This window comes from Amphiura filiformis, chromosome 20, assembly GCF_039555335.1.
Source record: "Amphiura filiformis chromosome 20, Afil_fr2py, whole genome shotgun sequence".
In the NCBI taxonomy this organism is placed as follows: domain Eukaryota; kingdom Metazoa; phylum Echinodermata; class Ophiuroidea; order Amphilepidida; family Amphiuridae; genus Amphiura; species Amphiura filiformis.
Genome location: NC_092647.1, coordinates 32,245,014 through 32,271,626, shown reverse-complemented (window position 1 = coordinate 32,271,626; position 26,613 = coordinate 32,245,014). Strand labels below are relative to the sequence as shown.

At 36.1% G+C, this 26,613-nt stretch overlaps 1 protein-coding gene across 2 annotated transcripts; it reads right to left on the bottom strand.

Annotated features, from left to right (window-relative positions):
* Window positions 1–635: 635 nt before the first annotated feature.
* On the bottom strand, window positions 636–24,521 carry LOC140142606 (uncharacterized). Of its 2 annotated transcripts, none has more exons than XM_072164605.1 (9): window positions 24,368–24,521; window positions 13,603–14,054; window positions 12,341–12,550; window positions 11,998–12,072; window positions 10,239–10,534; window positions 9,515–9,631; window positions 7,162–7,349; window positions 4,349–4,573; window positions 636–3,651 (listed from the first exon to the last, which is right to left on the bottom strand). In XM_072164605.1, the coding sequence occupies exons 2-9, from the start codon at window positions 13,880–13,882 to the stop codon at window positions 3,522–3,524; spliced, it is 1,521 nt and encodes a 506-aa protein (XP_072020706.1). In that variant the 5' UTR covers window positions 13,883–14,054; window positions 24,368–24,521; the 3' UTR covers window positions 636–3,521. The 2 variants fall into 2 exon arrangements, with proteins under 2 accessions (XP_072020706.1, XP_072020707.1); XM_072164606.1 differs by having other exon boundaries at window positions 12,341–12,547.
* Window positions 24,522–26,613: the final 2,092 nt, after the last annotated feature.

Sequence of the window (26,613 nt, the reverse complement as noted above, 5' to 3'; positions counted from 1 at the left end):
ACGTCATACGCTTTCCAAAATGTCATCATTGAATTTCTCACCCCTTGGAACCCCTATTTTGCTTTTTCAATTACAATTATAATTATATGTCATTTGAAATACCGTTGTAAAAGTAATCGACCAATCACCGTTCAGCATATTGATGACGTCATACATTTTTACAAATGCCTCCATTAAATTCTGCAGCCTCAAAAACCTCTAATAGTAATAGAGTCATTTTACCGTGTTTGTATGTGTTTGATTGTCGGTTTATAATTTTGGCACACTTTGAGGCGATTCTGGCCCACTGTGCGGTGTCCGTCACCGTAATCATGGCGCAGATCAGTCCATTCAATCAAATGTTGTCATCAACCTATTTGATCGCAGTGTATTATTATGTGTGTGAGACGAACTGTCGCGGTTGATTGCAATCAAACAAACGATGTCTTATGTATTACTTTGTTCCGTGATGAAAATCGTGATGTTTTATTTAATCACTCTCGAAAAATGTATTTCTTTTGTAGGCCTATTACTTTGTTTTGTGATGAAAATCGTGATGTTTTATTTCATCACGCTCTAAAACAAATGATTTCTTATGTATTACTTTGTTTCGTGATGAAAATCATAGGCGTAGATCCCGGGGGGGGTGTGATAAATCACCCAATATTTCGCCAGGGGGGATGGTCCATACGATCATCCCCCCAATGTTGACGCCTGTATGTGGGTTTCTGACCAAATTAACCTTATATTTGGCCATTTTAGCCCCCAAAGTGTCCATTTTTTTGAGCTACGCGCGATATTATTCTACTTTTGCAAAATATTTCATCGGTTTAGCTTCAAAATGGCAAAATTTATTTATTGTACCACAAAGTTATTCTGTCAGCAAAAGGTGCTGGATTCACTATACTTCAAGAAATTTTTTCAAACCCCATCCCCCCAATGTCAAAAAGAAATCTACGTCACTGATAAAAATCGCTATGTTTTATTTCATCACTCACGAAAAATTGATTTCTTATGTATTACTTTGTTTCGTGATGAAAACCGTGATGTTTTATTTCATCATCACGCTCTAAAACAAACGATTTCTTTTTTTCGTGATGAAAATCGTGATGTTTTATTTCATCACGCTCTAAACAATAATTATAGTTGTTACATGCATTTTAAGAAAAAATTCTTATTAAAACAGTATGTTGTTTAGAAAAAATGTAGAAAGTGATGATGATGATAATGATGATGATGATGATAATGATGATGATGATGATGATGATGATGATGATGATGATGTCTCCAAAAGTGTCCTGGTTTTTTTTCTTGCCCTAAATCGTGCGTATCTATTAAATACGGTCCGTGCCTAGGTGATGAGATAAATAAGGCACTTCAATAATCAATAATCAGTCCCGCGACGGCCTCCACTAACTAGCTACTAACTTGGGTTATGGGCGCTGACTTCCATGTTCACTGTCACTTACTTATCAGCGAAGTACGACCCTTTGTCAATCACCTACAGTACCCAATTTCGGCATACTATATAAGAAACTCATCATGATGATCGAACAGATGATACTTTAAATGTAGCTTGTACCGTTTTCGTGTGGCATTCTTCAGAAGTGAGCGGTCCGTTTACCAAAATTTTCGGTCAAATCTCCATTCAATTAACACGGGAGTTGGCTAGCTATGCCTTGCCCTCACTCACTGTTTTACCAAAGTACTAATATTTCTGAACATCTAACCTAGCTGTAATTTTAGTTCATGTTAGAGAAATATATTTGCTAGAAGTTTTTGAGAGTACTTTTAATATTGGCCGGTTATTTTTCACACATTGACGTTAACTAGGCAAATGCCTATACTTCTAAAACGGACAGTAACTGCAGTATGAAATATGAAGTTGGTTATAAGTAAAACCATAAATTGACCTCCATATTGGCAGCCATCTTGGACTAGTAATCCCTGCCTGACTTTCTAAATAGTTAAAATGAATTCCTTGACCCCCAAAACCTATGACTAGACACCAAAAGTATCATGCCAGGTTGAATTTGAAGGAAATTATACCAGGTAAATAAAATGGCAGCCATCTTGGATTTACCATAATGTAACCCCTGCCTGACCTTCTAAATAGTTAAATGAATTCCTTGTCCCCCAAAACATATGACTAGACACCAAAATCACCATGCTGGGTTGGATCTGAAGGACGTTATGCCCATAAAATAAAATGGCGGCCATATTGGACGCCATCTTGAATTTCTCAAAACCCTCAAGGGTGAGGATTCTGAAAAAGGACAACTTCAGCTATAAGAATCAACCATAAAAAACTATATAAAAACTATACAAAAATATATGAAAAAGGACAACTTCAGCCATACAAATCAACCATAAAAACTATATAAAAAAACTATACAAAATTTCCAGGTGAAACGATGCATGGTTCTTCCAGACTAATACTTTAGTCCAGTCCAGCCGTATTAGTTATAGCTTATTCGTACTTGACATTGTTTTAACTATTTTCTTTAGTATGGCACCCCATGTTTCGTTTTCAGTATAGGTTTTAGTACTGGTTTGACCACAGGCCTGCCATGCGCGTTTGAATGATGTATTAACATTAGCCTACGCCGTTTCCGGGTCCGTTTTCTGAGGCTGCCCTTCAGCTCATACTGCAGTTACTGTCCGTTTTCCTATACACAATACACAGTGCTCTCACCATTGACGCGTGACCTCTACAAACAGTGTATGTTATAGGTATATGGGCATTGCCTAGTTAACATCACTGTGTGAAAAATAACCGGCCAATATTTTAACTATTCTCCAAACTTCTAGCAAATATATTTCTCTAACATGACCTAAAATTACAGCTAGGTTAGATGTTCAGAAGGGGTCGCACTTTCGTAGAATATGAGTGAGGGCAAAGCATAGCTAGCTCATAGCTAGCCAACTCCCCGTGTTAATTGAATGGAGATTTGACCGAAAATATTGAGCTATATTGGTAACGGACCGCTCCGTTCTGAAGGATGCCACAAAAAAACGATACAAGCTACATTTAAACCATTCTAAATAGGTTCTAGAAAATATAGTTTTGTAACATGTCCTAAATTTTTAGCTAATTTAGATGTTTGGAGAGGGTCGCACTTTTGTGTTTTAGGAAGGATATGAAAACGACAGATAACACCAAAAATATGAAGAAATTATTTCCAAACCGTGTTAAGTCAACAATCATTATGTTGCTCATTTTGAAGAATGCTGGTTAACAAAAAGCAAGCCATTGTCTCATTTCGTGAACAAAGGTACACATACCATTGTTTCCTTTCGTTTCCTTTATAATCGGTTACCCAACTGAAGCTATAATACCAGCTTTATTGCGATGTCGCACATGTAAAACAGACACTTGTGCACAACCCGAGAAGATCTGATTTAATCAGTTGAGCTGCTGCAATGAGTGTTATCTTGGTTTAATAGCTTTTAATGGGGTTTAAGTCCTGCAAAGGTCGAGATGAATTCTACTGTAGACATGACTGCATCATGTTCAGGTGTGATTACACTTGATACATTCATTAGAGTGTCTTGATATCAACTGAGATATTGGTGTATAACACGTGGAGTGTGACTTCCGGTTTTTTATACTGCAAATTGTTCAAACCGTCTTTTTTGAGTCGTGTTTTAAAGCTGTATAGAAGTTGAAACCTGAAACGAAAGAAGGAACAATATTAAGATTTGTTTAAATCCGAGATGCATTTATTTGGCAACTGAACAATGTAATCATTCAGGCATACCGTATTCCAAATGTGTGTCATTCTGAGAAAACGGGGACTTTTGTGTGCAAATTTTAAATACAATACGTAACTAAATATGTTGAGGTCTTATACGATCCCGAAGTCCCATCGTGACCGTTTAAATGACCTCTGATGACCTTAAATTGACTTTTGATACCAAATAATAATAATAATAAAATACATCTATAGAGCGCTATAAACGCAGTTTCAAAGCGCTGTACATTAAAGTAACAAAATAAGTTGGGGGGGGGGTAACTTCTCCAAATATGAGAAGCTGTAAAATGCATTTCGGAGAAAAACAATTTTGAAAATGCAGATTTGTACTAGGGTTGTGTTGTTGGGTTTTTATGCTGGTTTCTAATTCACTTTAAGAAAACTGTTCAAAGCAACCCTTTGCACTATTTTAATTTGAAATTTGACAATATATACACCAAAAAAATTGCAAGATGTCCAAAAATCACGATACGTCATTATGTGATGAACCCGGCGAAATAACAATCGGAAAAGAAGGAGGGGGAAAGTTTTTTAATTACATTGTGTTGGCACATGGACGTATATACCCGTTAAAGCAAGGGCATATTCCTTGGTTATAATGTAATTCATCTTACCGGTCTTTCATCGGAGGAGCACTTTGATGATGATGTTTAATGACATTATAGTATCCTTTAGGTCCTTTGATACGGGTGATCTCTAGTCCGGCTTCTGTAATGCGTTTAAATATTTCATCATCCTCACCACCCCAACCCCAATAAACATTGGGAAAACCATTAATTAGGAATAATTGACTTCGGCTTAATCCCGTCACAGCACCAAAGAAAATATCGAAGGGTACTCTAAAAGAAAGAAAAAGGTACATAAACGAAATAGGTTTAACCATACAAACGGGCTAGTTTTACAGACATCAATATACCCATCCATGCATAAATTACACCATCAGCCGTCGCAGGAGCAATTTCTTCGGGACCGATATCTTCATGGCAGAGATCGCAACGATGGTTGATCGAATCCACTGCCACGCATGACCATTTTGTTCCGACCTAGTAGCTTGAGACGCATAATGGGCCGAGGGCCATCCGACTAAGACTATTGCCAATAGCCTGGTGACTGATATCTAGATGTCAGTGAGCATGGTACGTCATCTGCTTTTAGACTGCCTCCACCAGTAGCCTACGCTGCGCTATAGTACCGTGTATCTTCCGTGACCCGTGAATGAGGGCACCTGTCTTTGTTTTGTTCTGCACAAATAAAATCAGAATTTTTGTCAATTTTTTAGTTCAAAATGCACGGTTCTTTTTCAATACACAAGCTAACGACTATCATATTCTTTCAACACATATATTCAAGTGCAAGCCTACGTGTTGATGTTGGTGCTTTGAACTTCCACTCGGCGCCTTGAAAACAAAAACTTACAAAAAAATTAGAGATTTGTATCGTACATGGTCGTGTGGTACGCCTGAGTCTCTCGGCCTATCTCGAACAAAATCGCCATGCGAGGCTGTTGAAGAACTAGTGAATTCGTCTTACTACCACCGCAATTTTTGACACGAAGATACAGGGATGATATGGATGGCGGATACCTTCTAAATACGCCTAAGATAATACGCGCAACCTTACACGTCTAAGATGCAATCTAAGATTGCATCTTAGACGTGTAAGGTTCGGGGCTTTATCTTATGCGTATTTAGAAGATTTCTGACATCCATGGCGAATACCTTCTAAATACGCCTAAGATAATACGCCTAACCTTAGACGTCTAAGAGGCAATCTTAGACGTCTAAGAATTTCGCGGTAGACTTAAATCAACGAATCACAAGGCCAGAAATCCCAAACAGACAATCATCTCAAGCGTATTCAATTGTTGACCGATGAAATCTTTGACGCGTAAGATTTTACACGCCTAAGATTGACCATCAGATCAATATCAGGCGTACTCACATGATTTTATCGATAACTATCGACGGAGAGTGTACCCAAAGATTCTTTATACGCAATTTCAAACAGGTAAATTAAAGAATAGAACTTGGCACAGCTTAGCCTTAGGCGCAGTCATGGTGTCTTATCCCATTTATGTTTTATCCCCGAGGTTAATCGGCGATATCAATGCCGGTGTCAATGTATGAATGTCAATGTTAATGTGAATAATGTTAAAAAGCTTTTAATATAAGATTGTTGGAATTTGGAATTTGTGGTGTCAAAGGTTTCTATACAAAAACGATTCTCTTATAAACCACCATGCGCACAGTTTCCACCTCGATATACCTGAGCACACATTTTCGTCCTAGAGCTTCCAAGCAGAGATTAACAAGCAGTGAATGTCTCTATCATAGTCTTTGATTACACTACACGGTTGAGTGCATAGCAACGCGAGAGCTGTGGAGCTTCTAGCTGAAAAATGGGCCTCTTTGATTGGTTTTTGTCGAAACCTCAAGTGTTCCCTTCATCCAATCAGAATCAAACAAAAGCTAAGACTTCTCTCTAAAAACACTTTTCGTCACTAGGTCAACAGATAACGCAATTCAATGTTATAGCAAGGCGAATGTGGTAAATCTGTTGAGAACTACCTATCCAAGCATTTTTGACCAAAATGTAGGTTTTAAAAGTCAAAACCTCGAGTGTTCCTTACAATATTTGTAAAATTTTATATTATTAAATGAAAACGCATACTTACAACCTGTCTAAAAAAATGTGCAAGTGAAAAGCGCCCTCTATGGCAATTATAAAATACCGTTGTGACATGAAGCTTTCATCAACGTCAAGGGCGCAGTCTTAGCTCTTAAATGTTGTTTGTTCTGTTCAATTTGCTTGTTTTAATCTCGAGATATGTTTAGTTAACAACGAAAGGGTAAAATCACAAATGTGCCACTTTTACTAGGGAAAAGCAAATTTTAGCTTAAGAAACATTAGTGATTTGCTGCAAACTATGATTTGCTTGTCTGGTTAACAATAAATTAAATCACAGCAAATAAAGAGGTGAAAGGGTGATGCCGATAAGGCTGAAAAAAATAATGCTATGTTTCAAAGCCCACGGCAGTTTAATAAACGAATGAGAAATGTGGTTTTTTTTAAGACTTCTATTTTTTTGAAACTTAATTTTGAATTCATATGTCATTTTCGAGTGTTCAAAAGTACACTGCATGACATTGTGGTTGATTTACACAATATACATGATATATGAAGTACAATTATCAATTGTTTTATTCCTATCCAGTAACTTTTCTTCCAAATTTGTCACAGAATTTCATGATTTTACGACAAAAAACTAACTAAAAAAAGGAAATAAAAATGAATGTGCTGAACAATTTTTTTAACCAAGAGTTACTGGCGACATGTCCAAATGTCGTGACTTACTTTTTTACCCAATGACCAGTCAAAAATGGTGGATAAATCGTCGCCCCACCCTCTGCAAACTAGTAGTACTTACGTATAGTTCCAGCGATCTGCTCCACTCACGAAAAGCCTTGGCATGTCCATACAGCCATAGTAGTTGTAGTCGCTAATGGGGATATGATCAACGTCGTGAAAAATAAAACAGTCCCATTTGGAGAAATTTAGCGACTCCAGAAAGCCCACATTCATTAACATAGCTCGGTTGAAGTTCAGATTATTTGCCTGTGAGCATATCAATTATAAAAGTTTTTAAATGTGGGTTGAAAAATACGAAGCAACCAACGTTACAATAGCTTTTCACATCCCGTTATAACCACCCATTGGAATTCACCATTTCCAATGGTACAACCCCAGGGCACTCTCTAAATGGGTGGCGGGGGATGTGCGGCCACATTGACCCCCATCTTTTTTAACTCCTCTCACCCAATGACCCCTTTTTGTTTTACTGAACTCACTCTCACCCAATGACCCTCTTTTCAGCAACCGAAAGACACCCTTTTTTCCAAAATATTGGAAAATTTTCTGATAATCTTTCACTGAATGACCCTGTTTTTTATTTTTCATTCAAATTTTTCAAACATTTTGACCCATAATATTTTCCAGTTTCACTGAATGATCCCCTTTTTTGTAAGATTGGCCCAGTCTCCCCCTTTTGAGGCTTTCTCACCGAAATACCCCTAGCTTCGAACTGCTGTCCACACATCCCCGTCACTTCCAAAGTCGAGTGCCCCCCGGTACAACATTTACATGAGTACATGTAGGTATAAATTAAACATGGATAGTCTAAGAATTTAAGGTATGGTTTTCACCCAGGCCACCAAATATGCCATACATTAGTAGGACTACCATCAGGGATCAGTGAGAATCTGATGCTTATTACTAGGCATATCACCTCAAAAATAAGCGCAGCAAAAACACGTTATTTAATGTTTCTACATGAATAAGCTTTATTAACGCATCAAAATTCAAAAACGGAATTGAAATCGGTCAATGCATTGTGATGTAGTGTCAATTTTAAGATGCTCATAAATGGAATGCAAATCTGCCACAAATGGCTATAAGCACAAAATTGGCACATTTCGAAATTTTGAAGGTTTGTTTGGACGCTTGCTTGAAAAAGCAGCGTTAATCAAATTATCACAAATTAAATTCATATATTTTCTGACTTCATCAAAGAAAACAAAATTTAAAAATCTATCATCAAATAATTATAATAAATTAACCAAATATACTATTTTAGCAATTTCGGCCAATCTGCAGACAAATTAAAGCTGGAAAAAATGACTAAGTTCAGCTAATTAATATGAAAGTTTGATGCCAATAGAAAACCGTACATGATATCAGGGTGTGGTTATTTTGCACACATATGTATACAAAATTCTTTCAATTGATAACAAAAAATACACAAAAAGTAATTAATTATGCAAATGAGCTAATTATGTATTCATGATATTATTATGTAAATTAGACATGAGTAATTTTGGGTGTTTTTTTTCAATATTTGTGATATGTCATGTCAAAAGGAGACATTTTTGGGTATGTTATCAATTTTGAGTTTTTTACATATCTTAAATATAGAGATAATATATAGAGACAAAATACCCCACCCCGCCCCCTAAAATGACAAGACATTTCTTTGAATAACTTGACATACATTTCGTTGATTTGAAAAATCTAAAAACCTGTGAACAAAGGAATCATTTTCCTACCCTCCCAAAGTTCTTTTCTTAAAAAATCTTTTTGTTTTGGCCAACAACAAAAAATCACATTTTCCAAAATTGATGCTTTCAGAAAAAGTTGCACTTTTCCACATCCTATACATTTAATGCACAAAAACATTCTCGATATCAATGTTTTTATTTATTCAATGGTGTTTTTGTTTTCTTTAAATTTTATGTATACGATTACCCAGTCACCCATGCAATCATCTTGCAGTGCAGTATAAAACAATGACTTATTGACATGTACGGGGTTTTTCTAGAAGATTTGATTGAGCCGGTGTTTCAAAATGGTAAAATCAATATAGGAGTTACAAAACATTTCTTTGCATAACTTAACATTCATTTTGTTGATTTGAAAAATTTAAAAACCTGTGAATAGAGGCATCTTTTTGCTACCCTACCAAAGTTATCCCTTCTCAAAATCTTTTTGTTTTGGTCAAAAATAACCACATTGTTCAAAAATGATGCTTTAAAAAAAGCTGCGCTCTTCAACATCCCATATATGTAATGTACAAAACTTTCTCGGTATTAATTTTGAACGTGCAAAATCTTCAAAACTGGCTAAATACACGACCTCGCTTCGATACATTGGAGTGGTTTTGAATAGGTCGACGGGCGTACAATCACGGCGTTTGGAAATAGGAATCTCTCTAATCTTGTACTTACCTGCTCAGCAACATAAAATCCAAACTCCAGCTTTTGACGCTGTAACATTGGCGTGAGGAAACGGATAACTATTGGCAAATGGAAGGAACGGTTTCTGTACGGGATCACAATGGCCACCTAAGAACGTGGGGAAAGAGAACATATTTAGCATGCATCGTAAACAAACAAACAATTAATCCACCAAAAGCAAAATATATGTTAACAGGTCCCGTGTTTTCGCATAAGAGAAAAACTCAAAAAAAGTACGTATTCTGTCGGTCCAGCTTCTAGTCTTGGGCCCAAGCTTCACGTGGCTCACGGTTTGTAATGAACGGCAGAAACCGGCTGTGAAGGAGACTAGTCACTCCAGACTGGAGTGGTGATCGTCAATTTCGGAAAAAACAACACTCGACCATGGACTTTAATTGTTGGTTTGTCATTATATAAAACGATAAATCAAGTAAGTAACTTCCACTCTGAAAACTTAGAAACTTGTTTGATTCCACTGACTATTTGTGATCGAAATATACACAACACAAATGACAGAAATCATCAAGAAAAAATCGAACCAAGGACTTGTTTTCACTCAAATTTGAGTCGCTTCATCAACCGGAAGTGACGTGGCACGGACCGACAGAATAGTACTAACTTCTGTGGGACAAAAGTGTGCCTTTAATGGAATTTTCAACGTGTTTTGTAAATACAATGGTGATTCACTAACATTTTGTAGCATCTATACCCTCACCTTCCATCTCGGCACACAATCTAATGGTGTCCAAATTCCACCAGGTGTATACATATAATTGTCAGTTAGCATCCGATTGGATTCCAAAGCTTCCCTGAACGCATTGTTCCCGCATTCATCTCTACTCGTTGTTTTTTCGCACGACACAAAACTCGTGTTGCCGCCAACAAGAGTCTGGTTGATAAGACTGTTAGTCTTTTTTACCAATCGTCTAGCATCCATAAGCCTCTCCCTGAGTAGGATTTTCTCAACTTTGTCAATAGAGACATAGCTTAAATTTACCTTTCTTTCAATTACTGTGGAATAAAGATACGATACATTAATTACCGTTTTGTCATAAACAATAAGGGATCAAATCATAACTCGACCGCTGGTTGACCACGTTTCTGGGCAGTTTCTGGCAGAAACCAGCTGTTTCGGGTGTTTTCAGCCGGAAACCGTCCCGGAACCTGCAGTCGAGCTTTGATCCCTAAAGGAATGAGGAACAGAAGTATAGACTAGTTGCAAATGCTGGTCACAGACCACAAACCTAGCTGGGGCATGTTGGTGTTTAGGAGTTGATAGCTAAATGCATTAGTTGGGCTAAGAGTGGATATACCCCTTAAAGATGTCCAGATCATGCAATTCTAAGATTGGACCCCAGACGACCTTTGATCTGATCCCTACTCTGGTCATTATTGGCCAAAGCATGTCTGAGCTAGAGCAAAAGTTTTCAGAAAGAAAGAAAGGACCAGATGACCTTTGACCTGACCCTTGCAAAATGTTCCAACATTTTACTCTGGTCATGAGGTCTGTTGTCACCAAATTTGAGCCACGTACCCCATACAGATGTGGTCAAATGGTCAAATGGTGAGAAATTCCAGATAGTTGGCGCTTTTAAAAATGGCCACCAAAATGCCTAAAATGGTCAAAAATTGCCACAAAGTGTGTGATATAGATATCATAATCCTAAAAATATATCCTACATGACATGGTATATATACCTTTATATTTTGACATGTTTTTTTTTTCTTCCTGTGTTTTATATGTATGTTTTATGTATAAAAGTTAGGGGTTTTCAGCGCATTTCCGCGCAATTTGCTATTTTTCCACACAATTGGGTATTTTCCCGCGCAAATCGCTTGTCTCTGGTCATGTGACATGTACTGCCACGGTCAATGACTGTTGTGACCAAGTCTGATATAAAATTGGATCGGTTGAGCCCGTATTTATTGGTCGAGCTATGAGTTTTAAAATATTGGACGAGACGTAGTCGAGTCCAATATTTTACAACTCATAGCGAGATCAATAAATATTGGGCGTAAAGCATCCAATTTTATTTTTGTTTTGGTTCCCGTTGGTTGCTCTTTAGATATGTTAGTCAATAGGACCAAGAAATACTGTATTAAACCCAAAACAGGTAACGTGGTTGAGAATTTATACTTCCGAACCAATAGTGTCTTTTTCATGGACACTGCATATGGATCCAAATGCCTTGGCAAGAAAAAATGTCTAGAGAACCAATATCAAAATGGTCACTAAGACGCCTACTATCATTCATGAGCTGCAATGATTTTTAATTTGTTCCGTTTAGAGTATTATGCGTTTTCTAAAGAGTTGATAATGTGTTTTTATAAGAAAAATGGACATAATCTCGATATTCTAGGTTAACAATGTTCGTTATTGAATTATATTTTTCAGAAGCAAAAATTATAGTCTCATAGACAAAAAAGGACTTCAATACATAACAATTAATATAATAAATACGATATCGGCCTACCTAGATCGGGAATATCGAGTTCTGGACAAACAGATGTGGCATTTCTACGCACAAAAATAGCGGCAGGTTGTATATCTGTGGGGAAAAGAACATTTTGTAATTATTACTAAAGAACTACTATTACATTATTTTATTTTTACAGACAGCTGAATATCGATAATTAAATTGTGAGACAAACGAAAATTGGTCGAGGGGGAGAAAGAAACGTATTTACAGTAACATTAAAACGATTTGGGGTGTGTGAGTGTGTGTTTCTTTTTTGTTTTGTTTGTTGTTTTCATATATTAAATCATTACATTTTTATGGCATAAGTAACAAAAATGTTTTGTGTTTGCTGGCTTACCGTTTGATTTCGATGTTACATTTGTTTCTGCTGCTACTGCTGCTTCTTTTGGTTTAACCAGAGAAGTCATATTCTTTGGTTTAATGATGAACATATCAGCAACATTAAATTGATCATGGCCAATCTCAGGAAAGGCCATCCAATTTCCCAGACTACGAAGTTGACGCTTTGTATCATTACTCGATAGTCTAGACTCAAGTGTGTTTTCTGCTGAATAGAATATTGATAAGTCATATGAAATTAACTCAATCATTTAGTAAACAAGCGACTGGTTTTTGACCAAGCAGTTTCTAAACAGCCACAAAAGCAATACTACATGTAGATTATGGGACGTACAGACCAGAAGTGCTTAGTTTCTTACTCCAGTAAGATTTAGTGCTATAGTAGAAGGTAGCAACTATAATTATATATATCCAAATCTAAATCCACCTTATCCCACCTACGTAGTTTGCACATTAATATATCATTTATGGTTTAAATTTACTCATTTGCGACCGTAGTGAGGTTCTTTATGCTTTTTTGGTCAAAATGTCCACTTTTGATTCGGAAGAAAAAAGCCTACTTTTTAAAAATCCGCCGCAAAATAAATCCCCCACGGCACCTGGGCCTGTGCCCACCCAGGCTGTCCTATGGCAAATCTACCCATCGGCCTATGTGTACAAAAATAATTTTGCAGTGAGAAATAGTAAACTGAAGTGTGTAGTTTACGTGCAAAGAAATTCAATTATATTGATGTATTTTGATCAGATTGATACATAATCATGTTTGTAGCCTACTTTGTAGAGATATGATAAAAGTGCCAGTATTTCTTAAACCAACCCAGATGTTGCTGATTATCTTTAATGTTATATTAATTAATAGTTATGTGTACACAGAGAAGATGAGAAAAGTCATTTTCTCTGGTGTACACTAAGTGCCATCATTTTTTCGAACAAAAGCACTGAAAACCCAAACTTGCCCATGTTAAAAGTGATATAGATGGTCTCAATGCGCGCGAAGCGCGCGAAAATTTTGGGTTTTAAAGCAGAACCCTTTTTTCCCCCACCTTTTCCTACCACCTAAACCTCTTTTAAGGTCCAAAACTTTTTTGGCCCCCTCCCTTTTTACCAGCTCCCCCCACCAAAGTATTTCTGAACACTCCCTAAGTGAGGTTAAATATGATGCCTAAGAATGATACGATAAATATTTCAATTGTTAAACAAGATTAATAAAATGGATGAAATTGTTATCAAAGTAACACACATTTACATGTACGCTTTTACCTGTTCTTGCGACACCTATAATCGTCCAAAAACCAATTGTCGACATACACGATAATATCAGCAAGAAATACAGCATTCCTAAAGTGGGTCGTCGTGTTACATAGTTGAATATCCATAATAGTGGGTAACAAATTCGAGAAATGACGGCAAATATATGATGTTTGCAGATTGTACCGTTCGAACGCGATGTAAAGTTATCACAATTGCGTATGAACAACTCGTTTTCGTTTCGAAATCCTTTGCTCCTCCATGGAATCTCAGAGGTTCTATAGTTCCTCATATTGGTCGCCAGTAAACTTCCATGTATGGAATTGAAATCTAAGTTTATATGGTCAGAGTTGACGCTGTGTATTTTGATGATTCTGTAAGTCCAGTGCTCCACTGGTAGCTGTCTTAATTTGTTTGTGGATTTGATATCATTATTCTATCCATAAGTCCATATCAGGGCAAAACTGAAACATGAAAAAAAAACAGGCAAAAAATCAACTAATGACATGTTACATAATACGTTACGAGCAAAATGCAAATATACTGCGCCAATGAAGTATCCTTACACTTGGAAAAATAATCACAATTTCAAAACTGAACAATATTGGGGTCAATTTGTTTTTTAATAGATGCACTAGCTAATCCTGTACATTATGATACCGCATTGAATCCAACGTGACCTCAAGAAGAGAAGTAAAGTTACAAGCAATTGAATAGGCGAAGGTCCAGTTTTAAAAGTGACAAACTGGCCTATACAAGGCGCAAAAATATTCCAACAAGCGCAAAAAGAGACAACACAGTTTCTTTAATGAAGCGTTATTTAAAGCAGTTTTATTTCAATTTTTACTTCTCTGTACTTTTCATAACTTTCATTTTATTTGTCAGTTCTTTTGTTTCAGTTTTCTTGTTTTCTCTTGTTCCTTTTGTTTTAAATTAAAGCCAAACGCATAAATAAGCCATTCACCACTCTCAAAGCAGATGTCTAGTCTGTGGAGTTTTGAATAGGTCAGTTTGTCACTTTTAAAACTGTACCTTTGCCTAATCAAATGCTTGTAACTTTGCTTCTTGAAGTCACATTGGTTTCAATGTGGTATCATAATGTGCAGGATTAGCTAGTGCATCTATTAAAAAAAAATTAACCCCAATATTGTTCAGTTTGGAAATTGTGATTTTTTTTTTCCAAATGTAAGGATATTTTATTGGCGCAGTATATATTGGCTAAATACGCCTATAATACAAGAATACGTAATGATGTTACTGACCAGAACCCAAATAAGCAAGACTGGGATAACATACAAACAAACAATTTGTATATACAAACATTTGAATAAAATTCAACTCACCCCTAAACGCGCAGAGAATATACGTCAAGACAAGATAATGTTGTTAATAAGTAGATGTTGGTATGATTAGTGCGGGAAAAAGGTGATTGAAACTGGGGGTCGATTACGCATGTCAAAAATCGTATGGCGAGGCAATCAGGTTAGGACTGGAAACAAAGTGGGAAAAAGGTAAAGATGTGGACAAGCTGAGGTTCAAGAGTACGGTTTAAGAGTACGAAGTTTGGCTATCCAAAATGATTCACGTTTCAAAATGGTATTCTCGTGGTGTTTGTAGATCATTTCAATCCCCATCAAAGAGATATCGGAGATGGAATGGTCAGGGGAGTTGAAATGATCGACACACAGTGTCATCGCCCCGATATCTTCATGGCAGAAATCGCCATGGTAGGTTAAATCCACAGCCACGCAGGGCCATTTTGTTCCGACCTGTTTAATAGTTTTGAGACGCATAATGGACCGAGGGACATCCGACTAAGTCTATTGACAATAGCCTGGTGACTGACATCTCTGTGTGTGAGTGAGCATGGTGTACGCCATGAGGTCATCTGCTATGCTAGACTGCCTCCACGAGTGGCCTACGCTGCGCTATACTGTAGTTCGGTACATATAAAATCAGAATTTGTGTCACTTTTTGAGCTCAATACGCACGGTTCTTTCTCAATACGCAAGCTAACGACTATCATATCCATTCAACACACATATTCAAGTGCAAGCAAAAAAATATGGCTTCATTAGAATAAAAAAAAAATAGGGGAGATATTCATCATTTTCTATCCCGGTATCCAAAGATTTATCGTCTGAATATCAAATCGTGCATAGCATATTCACGTGTATCGATCCCAGGTATTGATTTTAGTGTCTCTGCTGTACAAAGTACATGTAGAACCAGGCGGATGTCGGTGTGCGTAAATAGTGAGTTTCTTTTTGGCATTATTGATTTTGTATTGGTGAAACGAGTATAAAGCCGCGTGGTAGTTTTGCCGACGTATTGAAGTTTAAATTTTTTACATGTGAGAAGATATATAACTCAAGTAGATTTGCAGTTAATTTTAGCTGTTATTGGGAATGACTCGCCGGTAGAAGAGCTGGTGAATTTCGTTGACTCAATGATGAAAGGGCAAATCGAGCATTTTTGGCGGTGCATTTAGTACTACCGGGGTTTTCATTGCTGGGTAAGGGGCGTAATTTGGCCGTGACTGAATCTCCAGAATCTCTACTCAATCGGATTACATTATCAATCTTTCCTCTGTTCAACTATCCAAATCTGAAACCGATCTTCTTAACAAAGGGCTCGGTTTATATCAAAACTTTTAAACTGCATCGCGACCTGGAAGATTTCAGCCGACGGATGAGACTAAGGGAGTTCTTTTATGACAAACAGCAAAAAGATAAACCACCATACAACCCCTTTAAATCCAAAAGCACTTGGAACCCACCAAAACGTAATCATCAACTGGAACCTTTTTTTAGAGTTTGCACCGATATTAAAAATATCCAACTCAACAGACGCGTTGATAATCCCTTTGAAATGGCCCCACAATAGCCGTCCCATTTAATTACATACTCCCTCTGAAATGGCTGTTCCATTAATTTACATACTCCCTCTGGGATAGCTTTCCCCTAATCAAATTGCCTATTGTGAATTTCAATCGATCAAATTACATAGCTTCACTGTGAATAATATAGGAAATAAATGAATAGACAAGATTCCTTATTTACACTTTACAACACCTTTGTAGTTTCCTACATTTCATACTGCAATATTATCTGGGCTGACAAAAATAACTCGCACCTTGAATCACTTTTTCTCCTTCAAAAAAAGAATCATCCGCACGTGCACCAACTCCCTTTGGCTGGCTCAAACAGAACCACACTTCAAGCAACTTAACACACTTAAGATTCAAGATATACATTTTTACCAACTGGGAACGTTCATGTTCAACTTCCACCACAAAATGTTTCCAAATGACTTGCCTCTAAATAACTTGTTCATTACAAACGCAAGTATTCACGATCACCTCACAAGACAAGCCAGTAAATTCCATATGATTTAACCAAAACAAAACTTGCTGATAATACCATTAAGATTCAAGGTGCTCTACTATGGAATTCACTTCCCCAGTCAATCAAATCCAGCCCTTCTGTGTTATCTTTTAAAACTAATTTTAAAACGCATCTCATCATGAGTTACATTTCTGACTAATGGATCAATTTTTTTTTTTTTTATTATTATATTAAAAGTATATGGTATTTCAAATTGGACTTGTTTTCGTGTGTTTGTGCTATTTGGTTCTCTCTGCCTTACGGGTAGATCTTGGTTGAAGTTTGACCCCAATAAATTATTTTCTAATTATTTTTTGTATGTAACTCCAATGTCATCATTGAATATCATTATCATTATTGCTATATTTATTATTTACTTCGTAGGTTCTAAAAATAGCCTTTTCACAATTCCTGTAACATGTAAATGTTGGATTTAGGCCTCTGATTTGCTCATGCATGCATGTTTTGTTTTCATAGTTGTATATCCAATACTGTTACGTTTGCAATCTATTTCATGTAATACAGGGTGAGTAAAAAAAAAGTGCAATAGAGAAAAGAATCTATTTTTATTTAAGAACCGAGTTTAACCTTTTAGGTTTTAAAATATTTTATAAATGACATATCCATTAGTAATCTTGTGTGAAAAAATCAAGGGATTAGCATTTACTATTTTGATTTTATGACACATTTTATAGCGATACACAATTTTAATGTTTGTCCAAGAGATATCTTAAATTTGAATGTCAGCCCACTCTGTGTAAGGTAGATTTGGAACAACTGCCATTTTCTTAACCTCATTTGGCATTAAAATAAAATGGAGTACCCAAACTGTTATTGCCCTTGGTCTTGTTTATGGAGAAGAAACATTATTTGTTGTTATTTTCATTTCCCTTTACTTTAAAGATGTTTAATTTTATCAAAACATATAAATTTGTAGGCGGGTTTTTCAAATGCGCGCAAATTGAAGTGGAGTGAATTATGAAATATCCAGTAAGTTGGATATAATTGGGATTTAAAAAAAACTGGTGTTGGAGTCGAGTGAGGTATGAAGGACTTAAACTGATGTTAGGAAGTTTGTTTGAATAGAAAAAAAAAGAGATTAAAATAACCCAAAAATATTATCCAAGTTAATGGCAGTTTCAGAGCTGGTGCCTTTATCATGCATTTTGTGCTCTCATTCAAAATACACGGTACCTCATGAACAAATAAAAATTAAACGGTAGTGACTATTGAATGTGGCATTCATAGAAACTTTCAATAATGGGAAAGTCTAACTTGGATCTTACATGAATATCGATTCTTTGCTCTATTGCAATTGTTTTGACTCACCCTGTATTTTGTTTTAATATGATTTAATATTCTAGATATGCCTACTGGTTATAAAATTGTTTCTTATTTATGCATTGTATACTTTTGTCGAATTTTGCATTGATAAATCTTGTAATTTCTCTACTTACAAGGCTTGTTTGTCTTTGTTCGTTTTTTCTAATGAAGGTTGATACTAAATTTGATATCAAAAGTTTAATCATTGTGAGCATAGGACCGTTGTTTGGAAATTCGTGCAATGTTAAAAATGACATAGCGAGTTGAATCACGCGGAGGAGCTAGCGTGACTGCCACTAATTACGTCGCCTGAAAAGGCCGGTAGGTTAATCGATTATAAAGCGCAACTGTTTGTAATTGCGGGAATTTTCAATGGGATGTCGGGGTGTGGGGGGGGGTGTGGTGGGGGGTGTGTGTGTAGCTGATACACACATTTAGGTTTCCCATGCATGTCAAAATACAAATCAAATACGCCGCTCTTTTAATTGTGTACAATGATTCATGTACGGGTTGCTTCGGGCCACAAAATAAGCTGGTATCATGCATTGGCTTTTGAGTGGTCAATTCGTAATTTGTCATTTTTAAGATTGCACGAATTTCCAAACAACGGTTCCTGTGCTCACGATGATTAAAATTTTGATATCAAATTTGGTATCAACCTTCGAAGAAAAGTGTGTAGAAAATTATTATATAAATTATTTTGCCATAAACTCATCAGACTCTGATTAAATGGGGATGGAACTAGTGGAGACTTTTTATTTTGGCTGTGTTTATCTATGGTTATAAACCCTATTATGTCCTCCCAGCATAATAGTGTTATGATTGCAGACCAGTTCATCTCCACTTTTTAATCCCTTGATCTTTGGCTTCTGAACAAAAGAGAACCAAAACTAATAATTTGAAATGAGGGACTGTCAACTGTACTCAAGTTGGGAAAGTTGACACCAGGGACGACCATGATTGTGGGAAACCGCCGAATGGGGTAAATTTACTAAGATCAGCAAGGGTTTATATGTGGTTTATATGTGGTTTATATATACTTTTCAATTGTTTCACATCATATTCTTGTGTAATGGTTTTACCGTTTCTTGTGTTTATTTCTGGCACTCTTTTACACAAAATTGTGTAAACTTGACCCATACAACGGTAATTTACAAACAGTCCTGTTAAATAAATAAATATACCTCAGTTTTTGCAGGTGTGCAGGCCTATCTAAAATAACCTTAAAAGATATACTAAGTAGGTGGCTATGCTTTACGTTTAATATATAGTGTATTTCGATCAAACATTTTCATTGCGTGGTCTGCTATGGCTGATTATGATTGCCCTGTTTCCGATTGTTTACTTGATTTTGAATGAAAGCTATTAAATAAAATTGGCAAAGTTTTGAAAAATTTTGGAAGCTTTTGTGATATTTCAGAAAGAAATCCCGACGGACGGACCCTGCTTCAAAAGATTATCCGCCCATAAAACTGAGGTTTTTTTCATATCATATCATATCATTTTATTTGCCAGTTAAAAACATATACATATAAAATATGTGCACTTAGAACTATAATAACTAAAGGATTAAAGGGTTAACATTTAGCTATGTTATTTGGCAAAAACATGATGTTATTTTTTTTTAATTCCAAGAAATTAAAAAATAGATGCATGTGCTGCGGCAAACTGCCTTCAACCTTGCGAGATATAATACATGTAATAACAACATGAACAATAACAGGATTTATTTTCAACATGGACTCCAAATATCCGTTTTTGTAATCAAAAAAAAAAATTATCTAAAAATTGCAAATTATTTTGAACATTTAAAAAATGAAAAAAACTTTATATTTTTAAAGGACAGACATGTAATCAGCCTAAAACAGGCTTGTCGCAGTCTAAAAAGTTCATTGCTTATTGTAAAACGTGTAGAATTGGCACAAATCTTTGCAATTACTCTAAATAATTTCATGGTGTGCGACGCGTATTAAAAGCAAGTGAAGGGGGTGAAATGGACAAGCTTCCACACCGGAAATGCAAAAATTGTGCATGTCGTTATAGTGCAGAATTTAATCTTATTAAATTGAAGCACAATCTGCATTTTGGTGACTTTGTTTTGCTTTCAGTTATAATGCACGATTATAATATTATTATTTGCGATTGGACCGACATAATATTTTTCAGTTGGAAAATTAAAATATATTTTGATACGGTTGTGGAAGTCACGGCTGCCGAATTCAGCACCATGACAAAGTGTATGAACATAGACGTGATGTCAGATAGGATAATCATTATAAAAGACTGTTTAATTCCATGTTCATGATGGATTTATGGACATTTGGAAGTCTGCTATAGGCATGTGAGTATTATAAACTAGGATCGTGTAGAGGTATGGCAGGGCTGCACACAAATATTTGGTAAGCTTATAGGTTTATGACACCCCCCCCCTTCACATGCTATTTAGATGAATGATATTGCCATATCAATGTGAAATCGAGTAAGTGCATAATGAGCTTATCTGCTAAATACGCACAATCTTACGGTTCAACATGCCGCATAATGTTACGACTCGGAAAACATTGACGTACCAGTCAATGGCAAAATGCCTGTGGATTAACAACAAGAAAACACCCCCCACCCACCCACCTCATCACAGTGACAATTTAAAATGAGTGCAAATTTGCCACAAAATGAAAAACATTAAAATTGTTCTAGGTTTAAAAATTTACTACAATTCAAACTCACTAACTTTCCCATTATATCAGTAAAGCTTTATTATGTAATAGCCAACATGACCTCTATAGCCACTTCACATCTTTTCGTGCAGTGTCAACACACAGACACATGTCATTGTTTACATAGCCCTATAGCCAGGCAATATGCAGCCATGCATACATGTACCTGTGAGATGCATGGAACAATGTTTTATACAGGGGGGAGTAATCCTAACTTTAGAGCATTGAGCCCTAAATCTAAACCTTAACCTTATTATAACCCTACACTCTATAGACTACCCCGTAGTCCACTTGCCCATTGTACATACTCTGGATATTGTATTTAAGCTTAAAACTCTGATTTAATTAATGTGTGCACAATTGATAGATTTTCACATCTGATCTTTTCAGTCACCTTACTCCCTCTGTTTGTTAGCTTCCCAAGTGGACTACTGACTTTGGATTGTGGTTTTCATGCTTAACACGGCTGTCTATGAGCTTCTGTGGATGAGATTGTCGGAAATCTGGCCGACTAAAATTGGCCATGATGTAATGCATCTTTAAATGATCTGGCTTGTGATTGGTCGCCCAGATCTTGTTATGGTTTAAATCCTCCGGGTACCTGTCATTACCATTAATAACTAAATGGTACACAAGTATGCGGCTTTTGTGTTGTGTAATTGCATGAACACGTCAATGATTGCATGAGCGCGTCTTGTATTTGCTTGCGGTTAAATTTGATTGATAAACAAGTATGATTGACAGTGTGAGTGTTAGGGACTTTGCCCGTTCAAAATCCCGTTTAAAATTGAAAGTCCATAGTCTATTTTTAACATGGAATTTCGCGATTAATAAACTGGCAGATTCTAAAATCATAATTGTTCAGTATTGAAGTGCCAATGCAATTATGACATTATGATATGTTGCATTCAATAATATAAGCCTACGTACACTTTACTTTTTACTGTCACTAATATAATTAATAACATTAATAACATGCTTTTATTGATCAAAATCGACTATGGCATAGTCTATACACTCTAACTCTATGACATAACCCTAAATCTAAACTCTAACCCTAAATCATAATTTCAAACCCTAACCTTATGTCATATAACCCGACTTATAGTAGCCTAAATCATCAAAAACTGTTGCAATTTCCAGATGATTTTTCCCGTTTTTTTAATTTAAGAAATAAAATGATTATCTATGAGTCCATGTTGAAAATAAATCCTGTTCAACGTAAGTTCATTACGGTCGATGGTTCAAAAGTCACAGGAGAGTGACTTTGAATAGATAGACAGGCAAAACAGCAGGATACGAATTTGGTTTTGGTATTCATGTTCTTTGATTCTACTCTTTTCATGTATAGCGGGCTTTACGGGTCAGTTGTTAGGAAAAACAAGTTATATGACGTCCCAAGTACGTGTACATTTAGAGTGTACAAAAGTTTGAAATTTGTATTTTGATTTTGAATTTTATCTTTGAAAATTTTCAAATATCTATTTTTCAGATCATGAAATGTTACAGTGCAATAAACTTTACCAAGGTATGCACATGTCTCCACATCATAATTAATGCAATGTTGTCTTGAAAATGTATGAATTTGCGATAAATTTTGAAATTGCTTTCAATCTGATTTATAATGCTAATTTGTACAAATGTCAAATTGTACTATTCAGTTTAGTGAACCGGTTTATACCTTTTATTCATGTAAAAATGTACTTTTAAGTATTTTCTTTGCTATGTTGGTGTGATATTGTAATATTCTTAAGTGAAGTATACTGCGCCAATAAAGTAACCTTACACTTGCAAAAATAATCACAATTTCAAAACTGGACAATATTGGGTTAAATTAGTTTTTTGTTAATAGATGCATTATCTAATCCTGCACATTATGACACCACATTGAATCCAATGTGACCCCAGGAAGTAAAGTTACAAGCAATTGAATAGACGAAGGTCCAGTTTTAAAAGTGACAAATTGGCCTATACAAGGCGCAAAAAGATTCCAACAAGCAAAACAAGAGACAACACAGTTTCGTCAATGAAGCGGTATTTAAAGCAGTTTTATTTCAGTTTTTACTTCTCTGTACTTCTTTCATGTTATTTGTCAGTTCTTTTGTTTCGGTTTTCTTTTGTTCCTTTTGTTTTAAATTAAAGCCAAACGCATAAATTAGCCATCACCACTCTCAAACAACATGTCTAGTCTGTGGAGTTTTGAATAGGCCACTTTGTCACTTTCAAAACGGGACCTTCGTCTAATCAAATGCTTGTAACTTTGCTTCTTGAAGTCACATTGGATTCAATGTGGTGTCATAATGTGCAGGATTAGCTAGTGCATCTATTAAATAAACAAATTTACCCCAATATTGTTCAGTTTGGGAACTGTGATTATTTTTCCAACTGTAAGGATACTTTATTGGCGCAGTATATGTTAGGGGTTTTGTTTACGCTGTCTATGTAAATCTGTTTAATGTATATTTTATGCTGTTGTTGGACAATAGACGAATAGGGGATACCAAAAATTTTCTTCTGAATATGGATCCAGGGTAAAAACTCACTTTTTTGCTATTTGGAAATTTTGGTACCAAAATAATCACCAGCACCCACAGATGTTTCCAATCATAAATCTTTAACCATGTTAACCCAATCAAACGCCTGATCAAACGTCATAATTGCAGATATAGCATAATTCTACTTAGCTACATCTCAATATAGCCAATTGCAGTTAACCAGAAAGCCTGACACGAGCGCAATTTGGTCAAACACTGAGATAGCCTAAGTCTTTCTGGCCTGCAAAATTTCAATTGCTATTAAATACCTGTTTTTCTCTAAATGGCATTTCTGGAGTTAAGGCTTTCTGGTTCACAACCCTAGTTACTTATGCTGATTCGGGTATATTCCTGGGGAAATATAAATAATTTTAGCCACGTTTGTTTGCAAATAAAATCAGAATTCGCATACTGTTTTGGCATTGTTCTTGCAATGCAGTAATGGACCTTTCTCTCAAACATTGTGATTTCGACATATATTCATATAAGTTAGCTCTACATGAATTCATTTTTTCCTGGTTTTGGCTCTTGGCCCTTTGAAAAATGGAAGAAAGCAACAAACAGACTCTCACTCAACTATGTAGGGGTGTAAATGTATCGGGACTATCAAGTTGAAATACCTGGAGACCAGTTACTATATACTTGTTGTATGGACGAACTACATGTAAACATTCATACTATTATTATCTAAATGGAACTAAGAGACTCGCTCATACAATGGATCACACAAACAATTATACAAACAGCGTCCACAATAATAATAAACATAATAATTACTAGGTCTTCAAGCTTGATGAAACGTCGAAAAATAACATACCTTCGGCATGATGTAGATTTCCGTTATTTCGCACTCTTGTTTTTCAAATGAAATGACAGTGTTAAAATCAAGGTAGCCATGTTGCTACCTTGTAAGCTACCTTTGTATGCCTGTACACAATCCCTAGACATTCCTAATGCTGTCTATACACAAGATGCAGTGGTGCATTCAGCGGGTGAAAATAAATTCAAATAAATTAAGGTAAGGCTTGCCAGGTGAAATCAGGAAATGGTGGTAAAAATGGTATTTTTAGGTTTTCATATATTTGAAAAATGTACACTTTTAGTTTTAAAATGTTTTTTGTCCAATTGAAATCCGATTTAGGGTTTAGAAATGGCGCCCAAGTGAAGCGAAATTCCTGAACACGAAATTTGACAATTACCAATTTTCACTAAAACATGCGTTGAATTTTATTGTTTCGGAGGGCAATTTTTAATATTTTTTGTAAAATTAAGTTATTTAAAGGGGCAATATGTCTAAAATTTTGACTAATTATAGGTTAAAGAACGCGTATTACTTATTGGGAGAGAAATTAGACAAAATAATGCACGCGTGCGGATGTTGATGCGTCTAATGCACGAGCTCCGAAGGGGGAGTGCATTAGACGCATCAACATCAGCACAAGTGCACTATTTTGTCTAATTTCTCTCCCAATAAGTAATACAAGTTTATTAATCTATTTCATACACGAGAAGAAAAAAACACGTGACTTTTTTTTTTTTTATATAACAAATTATCACTAAAAATGTTGGAAAACAGAACCAAATCTAAATGCATCAACCCGCCCGAAAAATGAATCAATCCTACGCGACGCGAACGCGCGCGAAACACTGCACGTAGTACGCGGAGTGCACAATATACACAATCAATGCATGTTTCGTACTTTTCTAACAGCTTTTCTGATTGGCTGCTTTGATATAAGAGTGTATGAATTTGTAGTAATTAACAACTTTTACAAGTTTTTTGACACTTCCAAAGCTGGTGAGTTAAATAATTTGGCCAACATTTTAAAATTCAGTATTTCTAGACTTTAAATGCAAATTAACGCAAAATGTCAAATTTCGGCCTCTTGACCCTTGCGCGCAGTTTTTTAAAGTAATTCTAGTCAACAGATCCTAATAAAATTTGGCATATGGTCATCTGATCCACTTTCCAGGGAAACAAGACTATGATCCACTACTAAAGTATGCAAAAGAGACTAAGGAACACCGGAAACCACTCAAACTTGTTTCCCGGGACAATGGATCAGATGACCATATCAGTCATACCTGATGAAGTCCTCCGATGAGTAGGACGAAATATTGTAATGAGTATTCACTTGGTTTTGGCAAACTAAATCCAAAATGTTGTTATATATACTAGTCAATTTATACTCTCATTTCCACATCTTGTTTCTAGCTGTGGCTTACTGGCTTTAAAGCAATTCTTACAACACCTGTATCCATTCGAAATAACGCTCACGGTACTTTTGCATTAACAACAAAAATAATCAACAATAACTGTTCATGGCAATAAAAATACATAGAGATAGCGTAATTTGAGATACAAGACTCAAAGGGCGAATTTCTCGACGGGTGGCTTAGCAGTTGGCTAGTCTAGCCTCAAGGCTTAAGAGGTCGTAAGACCAGGCTTAACTGAAAACACATTCCCCGAAGCACGGCTACCACAGCCTCGAGGCTTCGTTAGCCTGTGGGCCAGGCTTGTAGGATTAGCCCCAGGCTTCGGTAAAATTTGCATTTCTCGAAATCAGTCTTCTGTAGCCGTAGTCTACGCAAGCCTGTTAGGCCAGGCTTACAGCGGCTTTTCTTGGCCCTGCCTCAGAGCAGGTCTTACGTCGTAAGCCGTGTTCTATTTCAATTGACAAATTGCTTAAATTTGTAATGCAAAGTTTTTCTTTCATATTTTTGAGAAATCGAAACAGATGCTGTCTTTCATTCAACATAGAGTAGGCCCCTACCCCTAAGTAATAATTATTGTTCGATTTAGTTGAACATTTCACCATTTTATTTTAGTGTTCATTCGAGTCAGTTAAACTTTGTTGAACTTTCTTTTGGAGCAACGGTGCCCAAGGGGTGCAATTAAAAGCGAGACGCAATCTTCGACGTCAACTTGCTGTCGTGAGCGTCTTTAGGAAAGGAAGGATCCTTTTCTGAAGTATTCGGATACTAAATCGCGCAGCTGATTCAGTATAGGCAATGTTTTAAGGCTTACTGATCTGTTTGAACCTATAACTTGTAACGGTCAAC

Coding starts and splice junctions, on each gene's coding strand:
- LOC140142606 (XM_072164605.1), bottom strand. CDS start 13,882: ATGAGGAACTATAGAACCTCTGAGATTCCATGGAGGAGCAAAGGATTT. Junction 12,073..12,340: donor TGTAACATCGAAATCAAACG/GTAAGCCAGCAA, acceptor TTTTCCCCACAG/ATATACAACCTGCCGCTATT. Junction 7,350..9,514: donor GATTTTATGTTGCTGAGCAG/GTAAGTACAAGA, acceptor ATATGCTCACAG/GCAAATAATCTGAACTTCAA.